The sequence below is a fragment of the Sesamum indicum genome, linkage group LG15 (assembly GCF_000512975.1).
Source record: "Sesamum indicum cultivar Zhongzhi No. 13 linkage group LG15, S_indicum_v1.0, whole genome shotgun sequence".
Lineage (NCBI taxonomy): Eukaryota > Viridiplantae > Streptophyta > Magnoliopsida > Lamiales > Pedaliaceae > Sesamum > Sesamum indicum.
This window is the reverse complement of record NC_026159.1, coordinates 6,551,206-6,570,145: the sequence shown is the minus strand read 5'-3', so window position 1 is coordinate 6,570,145 and position 18,940 is coordinate 6,551,206. Positions and strand designations below refer to the sequence as shown.

Here is an 18,940-nt window from a genome sequence, read left to right as displayed (position 1 = left end):
AATAAGGTAATTGAATCGAACATGAACCAAGTTCAGACAGTTTGATATATACAAGTATATGTTATCATTTCTCGCTAATTGAATCAAGTTCAAAATTAATCGAATGAAGTTATGTTCTAATTTGATTTGGATTTAACGAATAAGATGTAAATGAATTTTTATCAATCGATTCCAATTGAGTACCAAAAAATAATAAGGTCAAATTTTGGGGTTGGAAATGCTATTTACCCTAAAGTTTTGGCCCTAAATCTTGTTTTATGACTTTGTCCCTCTTTTTTTGGAATATTTGCAAGAAAATAATTAAATTTGGTGCTTTTGAGGCGGAAAAAACAAAAAATAAGAAAAAGGGAAAAAGAAAAGCGAGGAAAGGGGATTCTCTATCTCCAGCTCACTCCACAGTTGCTTGTTCCTTCCCATTATCGCTGCCGCTCCAATCTTTTCTCTCTCTAAATTCCTCATACATATTCTATGCCATTCTTGTTTTCCCTACCAGATATTCCATTTAATTCCTCTCGATTTGTTGCTGATAATTCCCAGTTTCCCACCATGATATAGTCCCAATTCACAGTTTTGCCGAGACTCCCGTCGCAATGCACGATTCCACTCATCTCAAACCCCACCTCGACCACCGGCGCCGCCGAGAACCGCCGCTGCACCGGCGCCGCCATTGGTGCTGCTCCTTCACCAACCCACCCCTCAGCCCAGATAATCCGGCCCTCTCACAGTCTCACTCTCTGCGGTCTCACTCTTCGTCTTCTTGTAAACTAAAGACTGAAGTACTACCCTCCCACTCCCCTCTGACCCATCAGCACCAGAAGCTCCCCCTGGCCCGCCGGATCCTATCCCCCGGTCGGGTTTCCCCCATCTCCGACCACCCCGTAGTTCCCCAAAGCACCTCCCAGAACCAAACGCTCCCCAAATCGCCGCTGACCCCTGCTGATTCGGAGATTAACGCCAGAGATGAGGCCAATTTGGGGCTTTTCGACGTCAGGTTGAATCTGAAGGGGAAGAATGGGCGATCCTTGGTTCTGGAGCTGGGTTCGGATGTTTTGATCGCGAATAGCCCTGTTTTTGCGGATTTAATCTCTGACCATCGCAAGAATTTGAGCGGTTTGTGCAGGATTGAAGTGCCTGACGTGGAGAATTTGAATGTATTTCGTGAAACGATTGAGCTCATGTTCGAGGAGGATATTCAAAAGAAGCTCCTCAAGATTGGAGTTTTTCGCGCAATTGATATACTCGAGGTATTCTTTCTTCATTTTTCCTTTAGTAGAGTTAGGAACAAGGTTCTTGATTTTCTTGGTTTTGATGTTGTTGGCCAGCTCCATTGTCGTTCTTGATTTGTATTAATTTGGAATCATTTTGTGCTTGCTTTATCAGCTGCAATCGGGTTACAGTGTGAGATTTACATCACTATTCAGATTTTGGAAAGTATTTTTTTCAAATAACAAAGTGGATATCCTAATACACAATTCATACTCAGTTTTTTGGCTTCTGTTATCTACATTAATTTTGCCCCCTTTTTGTTATCTTTTGCAAATGAATATGTTGAGTACACCAATGAGGTTTATTGGTAAGTTCCCTCTTTGAGATGAAAGTCTTCACTTCTGAATTGTTTTTCTTTCGGAACTTATTTTCAACCAGAAAATAGTGATCGGGACTGTTTTTGGATCTCTGATGGTTTTAATATCGAGATAAAGCTGAGGGGTGTTTGATTTGTTAATGTTATGCTTTTGTTTTTATTTACGAATGAATGGGATTAGTACTGGCTTTTGGAGTTGAACTGAAAGTACTCCCTAGAGATTCATGGCTTGATTTTCTGATGTTCTTGCCCCCATTTTCACAGCACATTGAGTTTCACTAAATAGTTGGTTTTGCCATTTATTAGCATAAATCAAGAAATAAACTCTGAGAAAGTAGCTTTAATTGTTTTTAGGTGTTTGTGAATCGTAAGATGTGTGTAATTGATTAAAACTAACATTACATCGACTGTATAAATCGGGTGATAATTGGACACCCGACTTTTTATTGGCCCCTTACACATTTGACTGTGCAGGTGGTACAGATTTTACATAAAGGGCAAATATCATGAAATTCTCGACGTTGGTGCTATTTACACTTTTTATTTGAGTGTTAATAGTAACCTCCTTTCATTTGTCCTCTTGTTTTAGTTTTACCAAAAGAAAAAAATGATATCTTTTGGGTTGAAAAGGTGACTTGTTTGATTTTCATTAGCTCTAGATAAAACTTCTCCAACAGTCCAGTGTTTTTAACTTCTCGAAATTTTCAATCAGTCAGTCATAGTATTATTAAAATACTTTACATTGACAAAGACTATTAAGGGATATTGTCGCATATTTTGCTTTCATTTGCGTAATATAATGTCATTGGCCTAATTTCTTATATTCCGTATTGTCAAGGTTATGCTTCTATATTAGAATAAAATAAAAACCTTTTTATTTGTGGCCCCTTGGTTCTCTCCTATTCATGATAGATAATTTATGGGTTTCTACCATACTTTTCATTGATTCTATCAATTATTCTCCTTGCTATTTCTCATGAAATCTAAGGCTCCTTCACTTGTATTGTCAGGTGTCAGCAGGCATCAAGTTTGGCAGGGGTGTTTCTTCATGTTTAAAATACCTTGAGGCAGTACCGTGGAGTGAAGAAGAAGAGGAAAAGCTGAGGGATTTGTTCCCTAAACTCAATGTTGATGATGATGCAGCCACAGACGTCTTAGACAGACTCTTTACCCTCAATTCTGTTGATTCCCAACGAACTTTGACTAAGCATCTTATTTGGTCTATTACCAATTCAACTGATGCCAATGCGAGGAACGAGCTTAAGTCTCTGGTTAAAGGTCTACTGTGCAAAAGTTCAGTTTATGAAAAGGATTATCCTGACCTGAATAAGGAGGATATATTTGCCGTTTGCAAATCATGTCTGGGTTCACTTTCCAGTCTGCTTGAGGAGGCCTCCAGCATCGATGCAAATCTAAAGTTCACTAGAAACAAGAAAGATAGACCTTTGATAGAACGCATCTCGAAACAGGTCGACAACATAAATTGGCTGCTCGATATCCTGCTTGATCACCAGATGGCGGAGGAATTTGCGGATCTGTGGGCCAATCAAGAGGAGCTGCTCAAAATGCATCGGAATGCATCTCCAATGGTTAGGTATGAGCTCAGTCGTGTCTCAGCACTGCTGTTTATCGCATTGGGCACTAGGAAGCTCCATTGTCCCTCCGAAACAAGGTTAAAGCTCCTTCAGGTGTGGTTTAGTCCAATGCTATCAGATTTTGGCTGGCTACAAAGGTGCAAAAAAGGGCTTGACATGAAGGCGCTCGAGGAGGCTATGGGCCAAGCGCTTCTAACTCTTCCGTTGAAGGATCAATATTCATTGTTCATGGATTGGTTCCAATGCTTCTCCAAGCATGGTAGTGAATGCCCGAACCTTAGTAAATCGTTCCAAATATGGTGGCGTAGATCATTTCTTAGGGGGTCTGAAACTTTCGCCATTGAGTCTAGATGAAGCTCATGCTACCAATGTTTCTCATGTAGTGAGGTAGCCTATTATTTTGTGTTTGAGCTCACAGGAAAGGTATGGACGTTCAATAATGTAGATTAAACTATGTAAAATTTCTGTAGCACTTGTGCAAGTGGTAATGTAATCAGAAGCTTAGGGTCCTCTGTTTGGTTTTCCAGTCCTAGTTCCTATGTCCCATTCATATAAATCTTTATTTGTTGATACTATGCTGCTAGGCTTCCTGGAAATACTATCAATGTATTATCTTTCGACCTGCTTGCAAAATTAAAAGCCTCAAACTTGTCAAAGTAGTGTCTTGTTTCATCTTAAAATGTCATTATAGTTTGGAATAATTACCTATACATCACTTTTGGAGCTTTGGTATAATGCAACAACAACAACAAAAAACATTTGGTGTCGGACATATCAATTAACATGTTTAGAAAAATACAAGAGTAAATTTTCTAACAGTGTAGACATGAATGACACGTTGGTACAATTTATAGTGTATCTTTAACATTATTTTACCACATATGTCTAAATATAGGATTAAATACATTTTTATATTCTTAAATCAGCCACCCCTTTAAACTAAAGAAACTCCCATCACTTGCTAATTAAGAGTTAATCTTTTAAATTAAATGAAAATGGACAAAAGTATATTCACTTTATCCCTTCTATAGCAAGATATATCAATCAATTTGATTTCAAATTTTATTCAATTTAAGTAGAAAATAATTCTTTCAAATTTGATTATATAAATTGAGATTGACTATCCAGAAAATCAACAAGAAAGATGAAACTACCTATATCAAAGTCTCTCAGGATGTCTATAGCAGCTCTGTTTTCTTTGAAAGAAAAAGGCCTGGGTATACACTATATAGCATCATATTAGCTGCGACTTTCGACAGTGTCTCACTAATGCAGCAACGGAGGGAAGACCTTTTCCTGAAAGGCTACCAAAAAATTCAGGGTAAAAATGCACTTTTAGATCGACAGGATGGAAGCGTTGGCAATTAAAAGTAAAGAAAGATGTCTTTCTTGGTCATTAAATCAAACTCAAGTCCTATGAAAGAGATTTGTAAGGAAAGTGGTAAAATTTTATATTATTCATAAACATGACTTACTATTGACAAATAATATTATATACATAATATATATATATGAATATATACCAAAAAATAAATAAATCATTGCATCTATATTAATTGTTATACAAATTAATCCTATTTAAAAGGATAATACCAAACTAGTCTTTTTCCTTTCTCCATTTCTTTTTTGTTTTTTCTTTCCTTATTCTGTTAACCTCTTATCTATTATTTCTTTAATTTTTTTCCCTCTCTGGTGTCTAAGGTCTTATTCTTCAGGTATCTTATGTATTATTTTATTTTATTTTAAGTTGTTTCTTATTTCATCTATCATAAATTAATAAATAATTACATTATTAAAAGTTAATTAATAAAAATATTTCAATAAATATCTGTAGTCTTATATGTAGAAAATTAAGCACAAAATAGTAGTAGTAGTAATAATAATAATAATACAAAGTGATTTTCACTAATCTATTTAATTCATAAAATCAAAATATGAAGCTTTACAAAAGTATAGACAGTTTTCAAAGGAGTAAAGAGCAGAAAGCGAGAGCCGAGAGACTATCAACAGAACGTCTGCACACCACCAAAGTATAACATCTGGTCTTATCTATTTTATTGTCATATGTGATCAAAGAGATTGTAATCAATGAGTCAGGTGAAAATCTCGTATGCATGGGCTTCTGGGGCAGAACATTGGGCAACATACAGTGATCAGGCTCTCTCTCCCCCTCACTTATTTTTCTTTCCACCAGCGAGTATACGTTGGATCTGCAGGCCTCTGCTGAAGGCCTGGTTGAAGAGCAGCCTCGTCTGGAATTCAGACACGAACGGGAACCACGCAAGAATAGCCACTGGAGCAAATATCACCAACCCCATCAGGTACTCGTACCCTCTTGCCAAAGCTTTAACCGATCCCCACATTCCAATTGTCTTCACTATTGGCCTGCAAGCTTGTGCTATCATAAGAAGAGCCCAACCAGTTGGCAAGAAGCCCAATAAGCTTGCGAAAATATCGCCAAAAGTGAGGTCAAGGAATTTGATGAAGATGACAAGTGTGACGATGAAGGCGATGAACAGGAATAGCTTTATGAGTCTGAAAATCAGCTGGAAATCGGCGCTAAACTTCTGCCTCCCCATGGACACAATCTGCAGACAAAAGTTTTTAAAATTATTTTAGCACAATGAGGTTCAAAGAGACAACTGGCTAATTGGGGTAATGACTTAATGTTTGCCACTGACCTTCAAGATGATGACCACAGCAACAATGACCAGCCAAGACAAACCATAAACCTGCAACCATGATATGGGATTAGAAAGTTAAGATACAAATACATCTCCAAGTTCTCCTGCAAATTAACATGCCAGGAAAATGACACGGAGCAATCAGAAAAGGAACATATGTTTGACTCACAATTGTCACAACAATTGTAACAGTCAATTGGTCTTATCCCAAGTAAAATCATGCCACAATTTTTCAGATGCTTACCACAATACTCTTGTCATTCTGGGCGACACGCAACTGATAAACAATTCCATACTGGTATAGGAAGAAGCGGAGGGCAAGGATGCTTTCCCAGAACCGGCCAAGAACTCCTGTGCTCTGGAGATGCGCTTGCTCTTCATCCCACCATGACTCCCAACTTTTGGTTGACGGAACACCAATTCCACCACAGTTACTCATCCACTTAGTCCAATCGTCAAAGTCCTCCACTATCTTCTGCCATTCAAATCCAGAAGGATTGAAAAGAAAGGGAGCAAACAACCAGGAAACCACAAGAAACCACATGGAGAAGGCGATCAGTATGAAAGCAGCACTATTGGTAGCAGCCGAGTTGTAAAATTGATAAACAATGAGCAAAGTCATCAATTCTAGAGCTTTGGTGAAATGGCTCCTTGAATACATTCTATAATTCTCGGCAAACTTCTCGTGTCTCACAACAAAACCACGCCCAGTGGCTCTGTATTGAGCTCCGCCATGTAAAATCGTTCTCCCAAAGTAATGAAGTTTTGTACCAAGAGAGAAAGTAAAGAAGACAGATGCAAGTTGAAGCTGCATTATTATCATTTCACCAGCTGCAGTCCTAAAGCCCCTTTCAAGCCCAATTTCCATAACCATCGGCAATGCCATTAAGATACCTAATTGGACAATTGACTGTGATGCCATGACAGCCATGAGAGCATCGTCTCCCTTGAATTGTGCATACCTGACTATGGCCCTCTCAAGTCCACTCAGAGAAAGATAGAGCCTACCATACAAGAATGCATACACTGTAAGGACGACCATCTGCATAGCATCAAGGAACACAAAATTGTCAATCAAAAGATATTGGCTGGACATGTAATACACGAAATTGAACTATTGACATTGTATGATATAACCACAATTTGCCACCAAAAATCAAAATAATAATAACAATTAACTGTAAGTAATACAAAAAGAAATTGTTATTTTTTATTCTTCACCTCTTTTTATATTAGAAATAAGGACTTTGTTCATTTTGTGATTTTTCATTAGTGTGATAGTAAATCCATATATTTAGACTCTGTTAGCCCTTCAACAAATGCAAAAGTGTGGATTGACCTCCAAGTGAATATCATTTGGATGGGGTACATTGTTATTATATGTCAAAAACCCCAATAAACACTTTCGTAATTGTGATTGACAAGTCAAATGTATTACCATTGAGCTCACATAGAACCCCGTAGTTGTATAGTAACATGACAACATGCGGAAGAAGTCAAACCGATGCCCCAATCTGTAGATGTCGCGGCTCAGTGTCTGCTCCCCATTACCACATGCAACTTTAGCTTCAAAAAGTGAGATCTGGTTGAGACCAACATCTCGTCCCTTCCCAACTTGAATATATTCATGGTGAGTAACATTTCCACGTCTTAGTGTTGAATTAAAACCTTAAGACAGTAAAATATGTCAGGAAGTATGTACATCAGAAGTATGTTCTAAGAAAATATTGCTTATGCACTCACCGGCAAAAATATCCTCACTAAGATTGATTCCTCTTGAAGCTTTGCTAATGCCACCCCGAGTTATGTGAAAAATTCTGTCAAAAACATCTGGATGTCCATAATGGAATCGCACCCTACAGGAAACCAATCAGAGTAAAAGGAATCATGTAAAAGCTGTGATTGCAGCAATCCCAGATGGATCATAAAAAAATATGACATAATAGCTGCGTAATATGCAGAAGAAATTCCATCTTATGCCAAGCAGACTCATACTTGATTTTCTGGCCAAAACTACAGTAGACCGAGCACAGTGTGTGTTTACGCGTAATTTGGAAGAAGAGATCACTAATCAAGAAACAATCTAATTCGGAAATGCATGTGAAAAGAGAGAACTTACTTCAAAGGCCTTGCAAGAACTCTCTGGCCAATGGTGACAAAGCTCGTTTCTTGATTTGACATAAACCAAGCCAATGATGAAACACTACACATGAAGGTGTGAAATATCAGAGAGAGCTAAACCTGAAGTTTTGACCAATCTGAAAGAAAGTGAAAACTATATACAACCTTCCAGTGAAAATATGCTCACGAACACCTAAGATGGTTGGTGGTCGCACCCCATGATCCTCATTAAATTCTTCAAGTAGGTTGCGCATCTTAAAAGCTTCTTCCAAGTAATTATCCTACAGAAGAAGGCAAGAATTTTATGTTTAATTTGCTAGAGAGATTCTTCGTAATCTAATGACTACAGAACCATCAAATTTACCTGGTTCATATCTATGGTCTGAATTGCTTCCCCACGCGTGAAAACAATAGCATGGTTTTGGTTTTCAGGCTTCCCTTCTCCTATCTTTGCAGAGCCAGGCAGCTTTATACGGTAGATTTCCTTAGAAATAAATAAAATTGAATCAGTGCTGGAGTTAAAAAATAAGTTGTTTGAAATTTTATTTAGAATTAATGAAAATATTACCTGATCAAGATTTTCAACAGCTTTTATAAGTACAGAGTAATAAACCTTTTGATTTTTCCCTCCTTCCCTTTCCTCGACTTCATCTATATATGCCACACGAAGAGATGGATTACTGCAATAAAGTCAAAAGAGAACAAGATTAAAATCAGAATTAGCCTAAAGATTAAAAAAATTCTACTACTGGATCTTTTAACATAGACAAAATTGTACAACTTACTTAACCATCAGATTTAAAATGTCAGTTGCACGACGATCTCCATTTCTTTTCTGGTTCCCATAATTTTGGCAGGTAGCAACATATGTGAACTTCATGTCAGCTACAGCCTCTAATTGAGTATACATGGACCTCTGGCTCTTCTTGTCTTCTGCTGAAGGTTCTGCGATACTTTTATAGCCTTCAAGTATCTCTGATCAATTTAGGTTAGAGCCATCAGAAAGAAACCCATGTTTCTGTTATAACTACATTTTATTTGTTAACTTTTCTCAACATTACAGTTTTGAAGCAGTCACTTTGAGTGGTTTCATGGTTGGCTGAAAGAGTCAGATAAAATAATAAAAAGATTAATTATCAATTCCTTCATTTTTCTATGGAATAATAGGTACCTCTCAAGTTTTCTGGATTCGAATTATTAGTGTCATTCGGAATACACCACTTTACACACAGAATTTGGCAGAAATCATGCATAATACTAGTATGCAAATATTCTTAATTATGTCCATCCCAGGCGTGTCAACATTCTTAAATTATCACCCCTGCTCCTCAATAAACATCCAAAGATTTTCTCTTACCATCTTCAGTAGCCATGTCAAGGAAAGCCTGAAGCCTCAACGCCCTTCTATAATACATCATCCCCCTTACTGCATGGCAAATGCATGTCATCAAACAACATGATCTCCAGAGGGAACCCAGGAAGAGGAGAAATAGTGAGTCTGAAAAACTCAACTAACCTGTTCTGCTAAGAGTCTGTCCTCTCAAGGAGGCCCAATGGCGTAGTTGCAGTATGTTTTCTTCATTTTCCCAAATTTCAGATCCTTTGCAATTTAGACGCTCCATAAAGTTGTTCCATTCATCTGAATGAAGTATTCATATGGATGTTGATAGAAGATACAATATAAGTTTAATAACACTATATTGCTATCATGTTGGAAAAGTAAATACATTTTAGATTGAAACATTAAGCAGACCTGGATAAATCTTTTGAAGGTAATATATGATAGAAACGCCATCTTCATTTTCCATTTCAAGATCACTCTTGGAGTAGAGAGTCTCCTCGCTGTAATACGGAGTAAATATACTGCCATTCCAATTGATATGGTCACTAACTTCAGAAACAAGTTCAGTCTAGCTATGAAGATGACTAATAATCAATTTAATCTTCTTCCTAAACAGCTAAATACTAAGTTCAATTTTGTAGAAACTTTGATGTAGTAGAGAAAGGTCAGACTCTTTAAAATGCACCTGAATGAAAGCATTTTCCGCACTCGAGGAGCACGTGGCATATCCATAAAAAGTGAATTGGAGAAAAATGCTATCCTTCGACGTGCTTCGAGGTTCGTTGGCACATCAATTGCAGATTCTTTAACGGTTAGGAGCAGATAGAGGCGTCGTATCTGTGAAAGAAACAAGGACCATGGTGCTTCAATTTTTCACCAGCTAGATGTTCCATATATGTGTGTCATGTAAATAAATTATGGATAAGAATGTTATTGTATTTTTATGTACCTGTTCTTCCCATTGTGCTGTATTTGGTGGAGGGAAAACAATTCTAGCAAAAAGTTGATTTCCAGAATCCTTGTTGCCTTGGCCAAGCTCAGCAAGTTCACTGCATTCAATGAAGAAACTAAAATTATATGCTTCATCAACAAAGAAGAAAACAAGCCCTCCTTAAAAATAGTATCAATAGCATTAACTATTCCACTATTCACCAACCGGTTCTCAGTGATCATCATATCACGGGTGACTACTTCCAACATATCTTGCAGCAGTAAAACAACTCTATCTTTCTGGGTTGGATGACCTTCTTTCTGCAGCATAGAAAGGAAAAGTTAGTTCTCAGAGACATGAACATGAAACTAAAAACTAAGAACGTATCACAAACTAACTAACCAATATCTCCACAAGTTCCACAAATTTCTTGCAAAGATCAGGTAAAGGCTTCATTCTGAAATTTGCAAGGAATGTATTCTTTGATATGTTAGTTTCAATTTCTTTTATGATGACTCCGATTATCCTGTTCCAACAAAGCCGAAGTTAGAACTGAATGCAATCACCAATAAAAACAAAGCCTTTTATACTTAATTATTTTGTCCAGCGGAACTTCACAAAAGGAAAAGATTTTATATGATTTGATAGCGCAAAAGGTAATTTTCAGTTTTCGAAACTGGAGAAGTTACAGAAATATGCTAGGAAGAAATGGCAATATAACTGCAGAAGCAGTGTGTTGCATGTAATAAAACATTGGAAATGTTGGAATAATAGATCATAGAATAATTGGTTGTGGAAGGGAGTGGAGTTAACTCCAGAAAATTAAGGAAACAGGAAATTGCATAGAACTATTCGATAGAGGATTTCTAAGAGCATATCATGTTATTACTTGGATATGTTAAGTATATTGGGGTACTGGACGCACACTAGCAAGGGGGAGGAAACCGAGTGCTAGCATATTCAGTGTTGGAAAATGTAATAAAAATGGCATTTATACTCTCACACTCTGAGATAGTATTAAAAGCTAATGCAGCTAATAATATCCCAAAGAAGTATGAGGGAAAGTAACCTTTTCTCAGTCTCTCCGATGATCAAGGCATTCAGAATTAGTTTAAATGATTCATAACACTCAATGACAGCACATTTCATGTACTCATCAGCACATATACGCTTCCAAAGGTCAGCATCCTTAGATCGAAATTGAGCAGCCATATCCAGTGCAATTGGAATCTGCAAGGGAATAGAGTCAAACAAGAATATTGGCATAACATACAACTTAGAAACTCTGCATTACCTTGCTAGCAAGCAAAAATGGGGGCCATTGTATTATATTGAGGCTAGGATCAGAGGAGTAAGGAACAAGAAGCAGATCCATTTCCCTGAGGTATATACTCCAAGTTTAGTTCCAGTTTATGTAAAATTGAAAAATAGGATTGTATATAAAGAAAAATAAGTTCTGGAGGCTTTTCCTGTCGCTTAAGAGATCTTCTTCGCGGAAGCTAGACATTACATCATTCCACAACTGAGCAAATTTTGCAGCTTCACTTCTCTTATTTGGAGTCACCTACACATGGCCAGAAATGTAAAAGGGCAGAAATGGGACGACAAAGCCATTACTTTGGGAACATGAAAGCATGTCAATTGTAAGAGAGTGAAGAGAAACCTTATGAAAGTTCTTTAAAAGAGCAAACCCTCTTTTTCTACTTTTCTCAGAAGGCACCAAGTAAGTGTTGAATGCACCAGGTAAAGACTGAAAACGTGACCTTAGCATCTCAAGAGTTCGAATCTGTGGAGAGGTGACCAAATTTTATCAGCAGAGAACAAATGAACTAATGCATAATAACATTAGTTAGATATTTAGTGATGCTATCAGAATGATCCCACCAATAAATGATGCATATTTTCCTGTTCATCAAGAAGATAGGGAAGAGACAAGAGATCTTTGAAAGTAGTTAACCACTTTAGATGCTAGGAAGATATAATTGTTTACTTTGTGTAGGTTCAATGACATCCCCTTCTACTACAAGGAATAGAAATAAAGTTGTTGAAGCTTCACTAACATCTGGTTTTGTATAATGATTAATGACCTTGAATTTATATTTCTGTCACAATAACCTTAATCTATTTAGAAAGTACGTCAAATTTCTAGAAGTTTGTCTGTAACAGATAGTTATTTGCAGTTAATAATATAAAGATAATAGGAACTCAAATGTCAAAGTAAAGATTATGATGGAAGAGATAGAGAAATCGTTGTGTCTGAATTGAGTGGAAATCCAAACATAGTAATTAACCAACTTAATTTACGAGTAGGTAATACCTCGCCAAGACGATCGAAGGCCCCAATAAAACCTCCATATATGGTGGAGTATATAGCATACCAAATCTGGATGTCCATTAAGTAAACCTGCATAAAAATTATTGCAACTATTCAAGATTGTGTTGTGGAGAATAAATAGTGAAAACTTTAAAGGAGAATTTGATATATTAAAATCTTAGAATTGAAAAAAAATGGTAGTGATAAGAAACCAGACCAGGACAACTGGTGTCCAAATTGCAATAACAGCTCCCAAGTTGTATCTAGCTGCATTTAGTATAAGATTATCTCAATATGTATAAACAAAGAAGATGATTCAGGGGAAAAAGATCAGTGAAACTAAATGCTTACCGTCTGGGAAGAACTCATGCCAAGCATAGTCAACATGCTTAATGCTCATTATATCTTGGGTGGGCTTCACCATAGGTTTTATCTGAATCAAACAAGACATTAGAATAAGAAAGAGAACCCGCCAGGATCTTATATTCTAATGACTAGACCAAAGGGTGTGAAATTACCATCATAAAATAGCTAAATGAAAATTTTGAACACAGGAGCAGCACCCAGAAAAAGGTATATCTGTTACCAATTACGACATAAGAAAGTGTCAGCATCAGATGTGTAACAAACGTATTCAAGGAAAAAAGAACTTGGGCAACATACTTGATAAGTGAAAATTGACTTTCATGCATTCCTCTTCCCACATAGATTCTTGGCTGTAAAAATATGAGCAAAAAGTTTTACAGACTAGTTTATACCTCAAGAATTAGATGTATGCATATAAGAGGATATGATGTGTGTGAGAGACAGAGAAAGAGAATTGTAAAAATGAGAGTTGTATCAAGCAACAGATCAAATTTCGTACTTTACAACAGATCATCTTGTTGATCCTGGATTTCAGCTATTTCCAGCAGAATCACTGGACTCTTTCCAAAGTATGATGCGCAAGTACATCGCTGTATGTAACAAATAAAAACTGGTTCTTGCCTAATTACTAGATTGATGCATCTTCATACTTCAATATTGAGTAATGAAAGTTCTAACAGAATCTTAGTCTTTTCCTCCAGTAGATATTTTGTTTAGACATAATTTAGACGACACCACCAATTGATGAAATTGAACATCAAAGAATGATCTGATATTTCTGGTTAGCAATATCTATCAGAAGATACAGGTAATCTGGAAATTATCCTTCTATTATTACGAATCAGTTCTATTTCAACATAATCATGACTGAGTGCTTGCTTTAGATTAAGGAAGAACAAGATGGTAAAAGATATACCTGTGACCACCATAGGAGAAACCTAATGATAAGCCAATCAGAGTTCTCTATCCAGCGGCGGAGCATTGGGAAAACAAATAAAATTGCAGCCAATAAATTTGGCAGCAGGTATAGAGCTACCGCCATGACATACAAAGGAGGCAGACCCTTAAGGTTACCAAGGAATGAGAGGTATGTTCTGAGTTGTGCAAACAAAGTGAAATTGCTTTGGATTGAATAAGTCAGAGGGAGAATGATACACCAGGCAAGGCTAACAACTATCTTGAGAATGTTTCTCAACACACTAGTGAACTTCCATCGAAGATAGCCTGGGAAGTTGAGAACAAGGTCCAAAATACCTAAAGGAATAGAAAAAATAATTACTCAATCAAACTAACAACAAAAGTCAAGGTCTAAAAGTTAAACTGAATATGCTTCAAGAAAAGAGTGTTGACTAATTTCAGAAAGCTCAGGTTACATATTATTCCCAGCACAAAGTAATAACTTTATAGTTTCTGATGCTTGATATGATATAATAATAAGAACCACATACTCTGTACCAAGCGAAGAATGGCTGCAGTGACAAAAATGCTAGCCAAGTTGTACAAGACCCTCCTCTCAAAGAGGTCAAATATAGAAACATTACTCCATGCAATGATAATCATAATCTGCAGTAGAACAATCCTACATTCAGCACAAGTTCTTAATTCATCTGGATTGATTTTTTTTCATCTGTTTTAGTTGGGTACCTGTAAACCAAGAATGAGAAATGTCCACAGACGGTCAAAACTACGAAATATGTGCCAAAATGACCGAGTTTCTGCAAAGAAAGACTTTCCAAGCTTTCCAGCCTTTTGACCGCGTTTACCCTGAAACAATAGTCATGCTAAGCAAACAAGCAAAATTAATACGCCCAAAAAGGTTCACTTTAGAGCAATGATGATACCTCTGCTGCATCTCGTGTTGATTTGAAAAATTCACCATCATCACGCATTGGCCAACCCAATTTGAAGCAATCCGATGACCTATAATAGTTTGCCAACATTATTCTTGCAGAAAGAAGGAAATTGATCTCAACAATGAACATTACTTTACTATTTAACTCTTTACCAGAAATACTCATTTAAATCATCATAGTTGCACCAGCTTGTGTGGGGGGCTTTCCCATTTTTACCTTTCTTTGCTTCCTGCAGCCATATAAGCACCATTTGTTATCTCTGAAGCAGAAGGACTTGGTTACAAACATGTAGTTCACTTGAGAAAGATATTACCTTTTCAATCACGTGATAAATGGGTGTTATAACTTTTCGCAAGAAAGCCTCATCATCACCACCATAAGAAGGCTTAATGTTTTCCCCAGTGACGATGCTTACATTTCCAGCTAAGAGTCCATGGAGTTCATAAGCCATCTAAACATCCAAATTATACAACCAATTGTTATGTTTTACTCGCCTATATATTTCACTTGCAACCATGCATGTCAAGGCAATTTGATCACATGGATTAACAATTTTTTGAAGAAGAACAAAATCACCCACGTTGTGGAAAATGTAGCATAGGCACTCTGGCATGAACCGAACATTAGCTGCTTCACCCCAGATAAGAAGAAAAAGGCCCATATAAAGTATCTTCCTCTGTTGCACTTCCGCCTGACCTTGGGGGAGCCTGAGAACAATAAAAATTAAATATTCATCAGGTTAACCAACTGATCCATGACAATATAAATGTAGCAATCACAATGCTGAATTTGCAGCAAAATTCTATTAGTTTACCTTAAGCTGTGTTTCCTTCCCAAGTATTTACACCAGGTTTTGTAGTTCTTGAAAAGCTTATTCATGAGTGCATCAACAGCTCGATCATCAAGCTAGGATAAAATAATGAGTCACTAGTTACTCATTCTCCTGAAACTAAATAAACACTTGCAGAATGTATATAGCTCAAGTTGCAAACAAAAATGATATGAGCATATTAAAGAATCAAACCAACTGTGTGATATATAAAATTTCAGGGTAGCTCTGGTTGTTCAAATGAAACCGGGGACATTGAAAATGCAGTTCGAATATCAAAGCTCCATATGATTTACTGGAAAGAGATGTGAAATCTGCAAGGTTCCAATACATTCTGAGGATAAACAGATAGGCAAAGCTTACAATGTTCTGTGGTTCAGGCTTGGGGACTAGCCTTATATGGATGTTTGCAAGCAGCAATATCAAATGCTCCCTTTGGTTTCTGACATTGTCCCTCTGCACATGGCAAAATAGCCATTGACTACATATCCTGATATAAAAGAGTGATTGGATGATCTTATTCCCTTATTCAGAAATTCACAAGACATGCCTGAAACCCAAACATGGCTCTCAGCCAATCAAGGAGGTCCAAGTCCTTAGCTCTCTGCCTTTGCTGCTCAAACGAGGCTGGCCATGTTAAGCCACTAGTGTTCTGTAAAGCGGTCACTGCAGCTTTCACCTAACATCGTTAAAAGAGTCCAATGCTTTAATATTTATAACTTACAATGTATGATCAATTAAATATGCACATTAGTGCTCAGATGGTGGAAATGCTTCACCTCTTCAAGCTGCATGATGGACTGTGATGCCCCGGCTGAATCCAGGGGAAGAATGTTATATGGAGCATAAATTTCCTTTTTTGCCTGGACATCATTAGCTGCAGCCATAATCTGGAAAATAGCATAACTTATTATACTGTGACATCAATTTCCTCCTGAAATGAGCAAGAAGCTGATGGTATTTGAACTTAAATATTACAAAATAACACATAAATTACGGCAAAACTAACCTCAGGAGCAACTTCCTCAACTTTCTCCGTCTTATTAACAGCACAAAGCACTTCAAACAGCACACCGGCTGTCTGGTAAGCCTTTCCAAGCTGAGCTCTGTCATAGAAATGTTGGTATAAATATCCATCAAAGTAAAATAGGTACCTCCTTTTTCAAAAACTACAATTTTCCATGAAATAATTGCTGTAAAATTAATGTTCGTCTGCACCTATCAGCTTGTTCTCCCTTGTTAAGTGCCACAACATAGTGCTCATAATATTGCTTGTAAAAGCTCTCTATTTCGCGCGCATCAGTCTTCTTGACCCGAGAAGCGAGAGTCGATGCATTATCCTGAATATAGATTTACCGATAAGTTTCATCCTCAAGATACGAGGAATGTCAACAAACTCTAGATCAAAAACGTTCATCCAACATCCTGTATCCTGGTCACCCCCACGAATGACAAAGAGGGGGAGAATATAAAAGGTGCAGGGTGACCAAATTCTCCCGAACAGAATGCATATAGATGATTCTTTTTCTTCTTCGTATACATACTCGAATCAAAGAAAACCAGTTACAGTGATAAAATATTAGCTCTTAGTTCTTTTTATGAGGAATTCCCAGTAAATTGTGAAGAAAAAGACGTCCTTTCAGACACTCATCAGAAGATTATTATGCCTACTAACAACGGGAGAAGAAAACATGTGTTGGTGTCGATTTAAGGATTATGAAAATTCCAATGGATGGACAACAAATTATGCCTCCCCCCTACTTTCATATGTCTCGTTGCGTCGCTGTTTCTTAAAATTTATTATTCTCTTTCAATATTAATCGAGAGCGTGATTACTATGTTTTTTCTTGTGTTACATAACTGATTTACTTTCAAGTACAGTTCATTGTCTTTTTTTTTCTTATAAAACTTTCAAGTACAGTTCATTGAAATAAGAAAAGCCCACTGAAGCCTGGTTCTAGAACTGAATCTTTAAGATTTGAACCAAATCATTCCCAAAGCAAAAAAATAAAAAATAATAATTGGGTCTCAAGATTTTTGGATTTTAGAGTTAGAATGCGTTCTATACGCGGGCATTTGACTGATGTATGCCGTTGATTGTTAATAATTTTTTAAATGATGAATAGTTGATAATTGATATTTATGAATTGATGATTATTGATATTAATAACAGATAATATAGATATAATATTACATCTGGTTTTTTGATAGAAAAGAACTAAAATCAAAATTATGCCGATTAAAACGCACTTGAAAATGACCATTTTAATAATATTAACATAGAGAACTCACATTTACTTAACCAATAAATTATTGTATAATAATGTTGAACGTTTGGAAGGTTTGTATGCAAATGAAATTTCTTTCACGATGCAATATATAACATTGTGTCTATGTTAAGGTATTCTTATCTTATTCTATATATTTGTGTACATTTTAAAAGAAAAATAGATGCTCAAGAGTTAGTGCACGAGCTTATAAAATTGAGTCAATTTTTAATTCTTTATCATAATACCGTAAAATTGTAAATGAAATTATAATTGAACTCATTAAGGCATTGTAAGATCACATCATGAAGCACGTAAATGAGAGATGCGAAATAATGAATCATATATTTTTACCCTTTCTAATCTCTGATGGAGACTAGTCTTAAACTGCCGCACACCACGTCCGCTAGAATTCGGATCCAACCTATGCGCTTTCTCGAAAGCATAAAATCGACCTAGAAAAACAATATGGCACTGATTAAAAAAATCCAACAAAATACTCCAAACACCTCTTCAAAAAAAAAAAATGAAAACTCTCAACTTGTTATTAAAACTCGTAACAAAAAGAACAAAGATCTGCATGCAGCATAATTATGTTTCAGCTCATAAATTTGGTTAATACGTGTGCAAAGTGGAAAAGAGTAAGAAGAGGAAGCATGAAGGATAGGGCGTACAGAGGTAGGCAACACGGGGGCGCTCGCTCTGGATCTCGGTGGCGACGCGAAGAATGGGGGCGATGGACTGCAAGGAGGAAGGAACAACCTCATTGTCGAATACCTCCATGGAGACCGTGGTCATGGCGGCGCTCCGGGAGGCCCGCCGCGTCAGCGACGGCTGGTTTAGAGGCCCCGTCATATCTCTGGCCGATCTCCGAGCCGCAGAAATTCCGGTCTCCTCGACTCTCTCTCGCACGCCCTTCTTATAACCTCCTCGTTCTGATTGTTATGCACAGCAGCACCGCCATCAAGCATCAAATCAAACAACACGTCAATTAATCAAACTCATGAAAACCAATGCATTATTATTACCACAATCATGTCAACCGCAAACCGATTA

At 36.9% G+C, this 18,940-nt stretch overlaps 2 protein-coding genes across 3 annotated transcripts; one reads left to right on the top strand and one right to left on the bottom strand.

Moving 5' to 3' along the window:
• Nucleotides 347-3,703, top strand: LOC105178087 (BTB/POZ domain-containing protein At2g13690). The gene is made up of 2 exons (XM_011101444.2): nucleotides 347-1,244; nucleotides 2,593-3,703. The coding sequence occupies exons 1-2, from the start codon at nucleotides 591-593 to the stop codon at nucleotides 3,529-3,531; spliced, it is 1,593 nt and encodes a 530-aa protein (XP_011099746.1). The 5' UTR covers nucleotides 347-590; the 3' UTR covers nucleotides 3,532-3,703.
• On the bottom strand, nucleotides 5,064-18,719 carry LOC105178085 (callose synthase 5). Of its 2 annotated transcripts, XM_011101443.2 has the most exons (41): nucleotides 18,559-18,719; nucleotides 18,239-18,339; nucleotides 16,836-16,957; nucleotides 16,627-16,723; nucleotides 16,397-16,507; nucleotides 16,168-16,296; nucleotides 15,981-16,073; nucleotides 15,603-15,694; nucleotides 15,369-15,495; nucleotides 15,102-15,239; nucleotides 14,941-15,017; nucleotides 14,777-14,855; nucleotides 14,580-14,699; nucleotides 14,384-14,498; nucleotides 13,852-14,189; nucleotides 13,233-13,285; nucleotides 13,088-13,148; nucleotides 12,921-13,002; nucleotides 12,787-12,836; nucleotides 12,573-12,659; nucleotides 11,919-12,041; nucleotides 11,725-11,819; nucleotides 11,550-11,634; nucleotides 11,325-11,485; nucleotides 10,658-10,781; nucleotides 10,481-10,575; nucleotides 10,274-10,373; nucleotides 10,010-10,161; nucleotides 9,736-9,845; nucleotides 9,499-9,621; nucleotides 9,340-9,408; nucleotides 8,768-8,957; nucleotides 8,551-8,662; nucleotides 8,347-8,466; nucleotides 8,148-8,263; nucleotides 7,981-8,064; nucleotides 7,605-7,717; nucleotides 7,300-7,529; nucleotides 6,106-6,903; nucleotides 5,859-5,909; nucleotides 5,064-5,765 (listed from the first exon to the last, which is right to left on the bottom strand). In XM_011101443.2, the coding sequence occupies exons 1-41, from the start codon at nucleotides 18,680-18,682 to the stop codon at nucleotides 5,349-5,351; spliced, it is 5,664 nt and encodes a 1,887-aa protein (XP_011099745.1). In that variant the 5' UTR covers nucleotides 18,683-18,719; the 3' UTR covers nucleotides 5,064-5,348. The 2 variants fall into 2 exon arrangements, with proteins under 2 accessions (XP_011099745.1, XP_020554541.1); XM_020698882.1 differs by having other exon boundaries at nucleotides 8,347-8,662.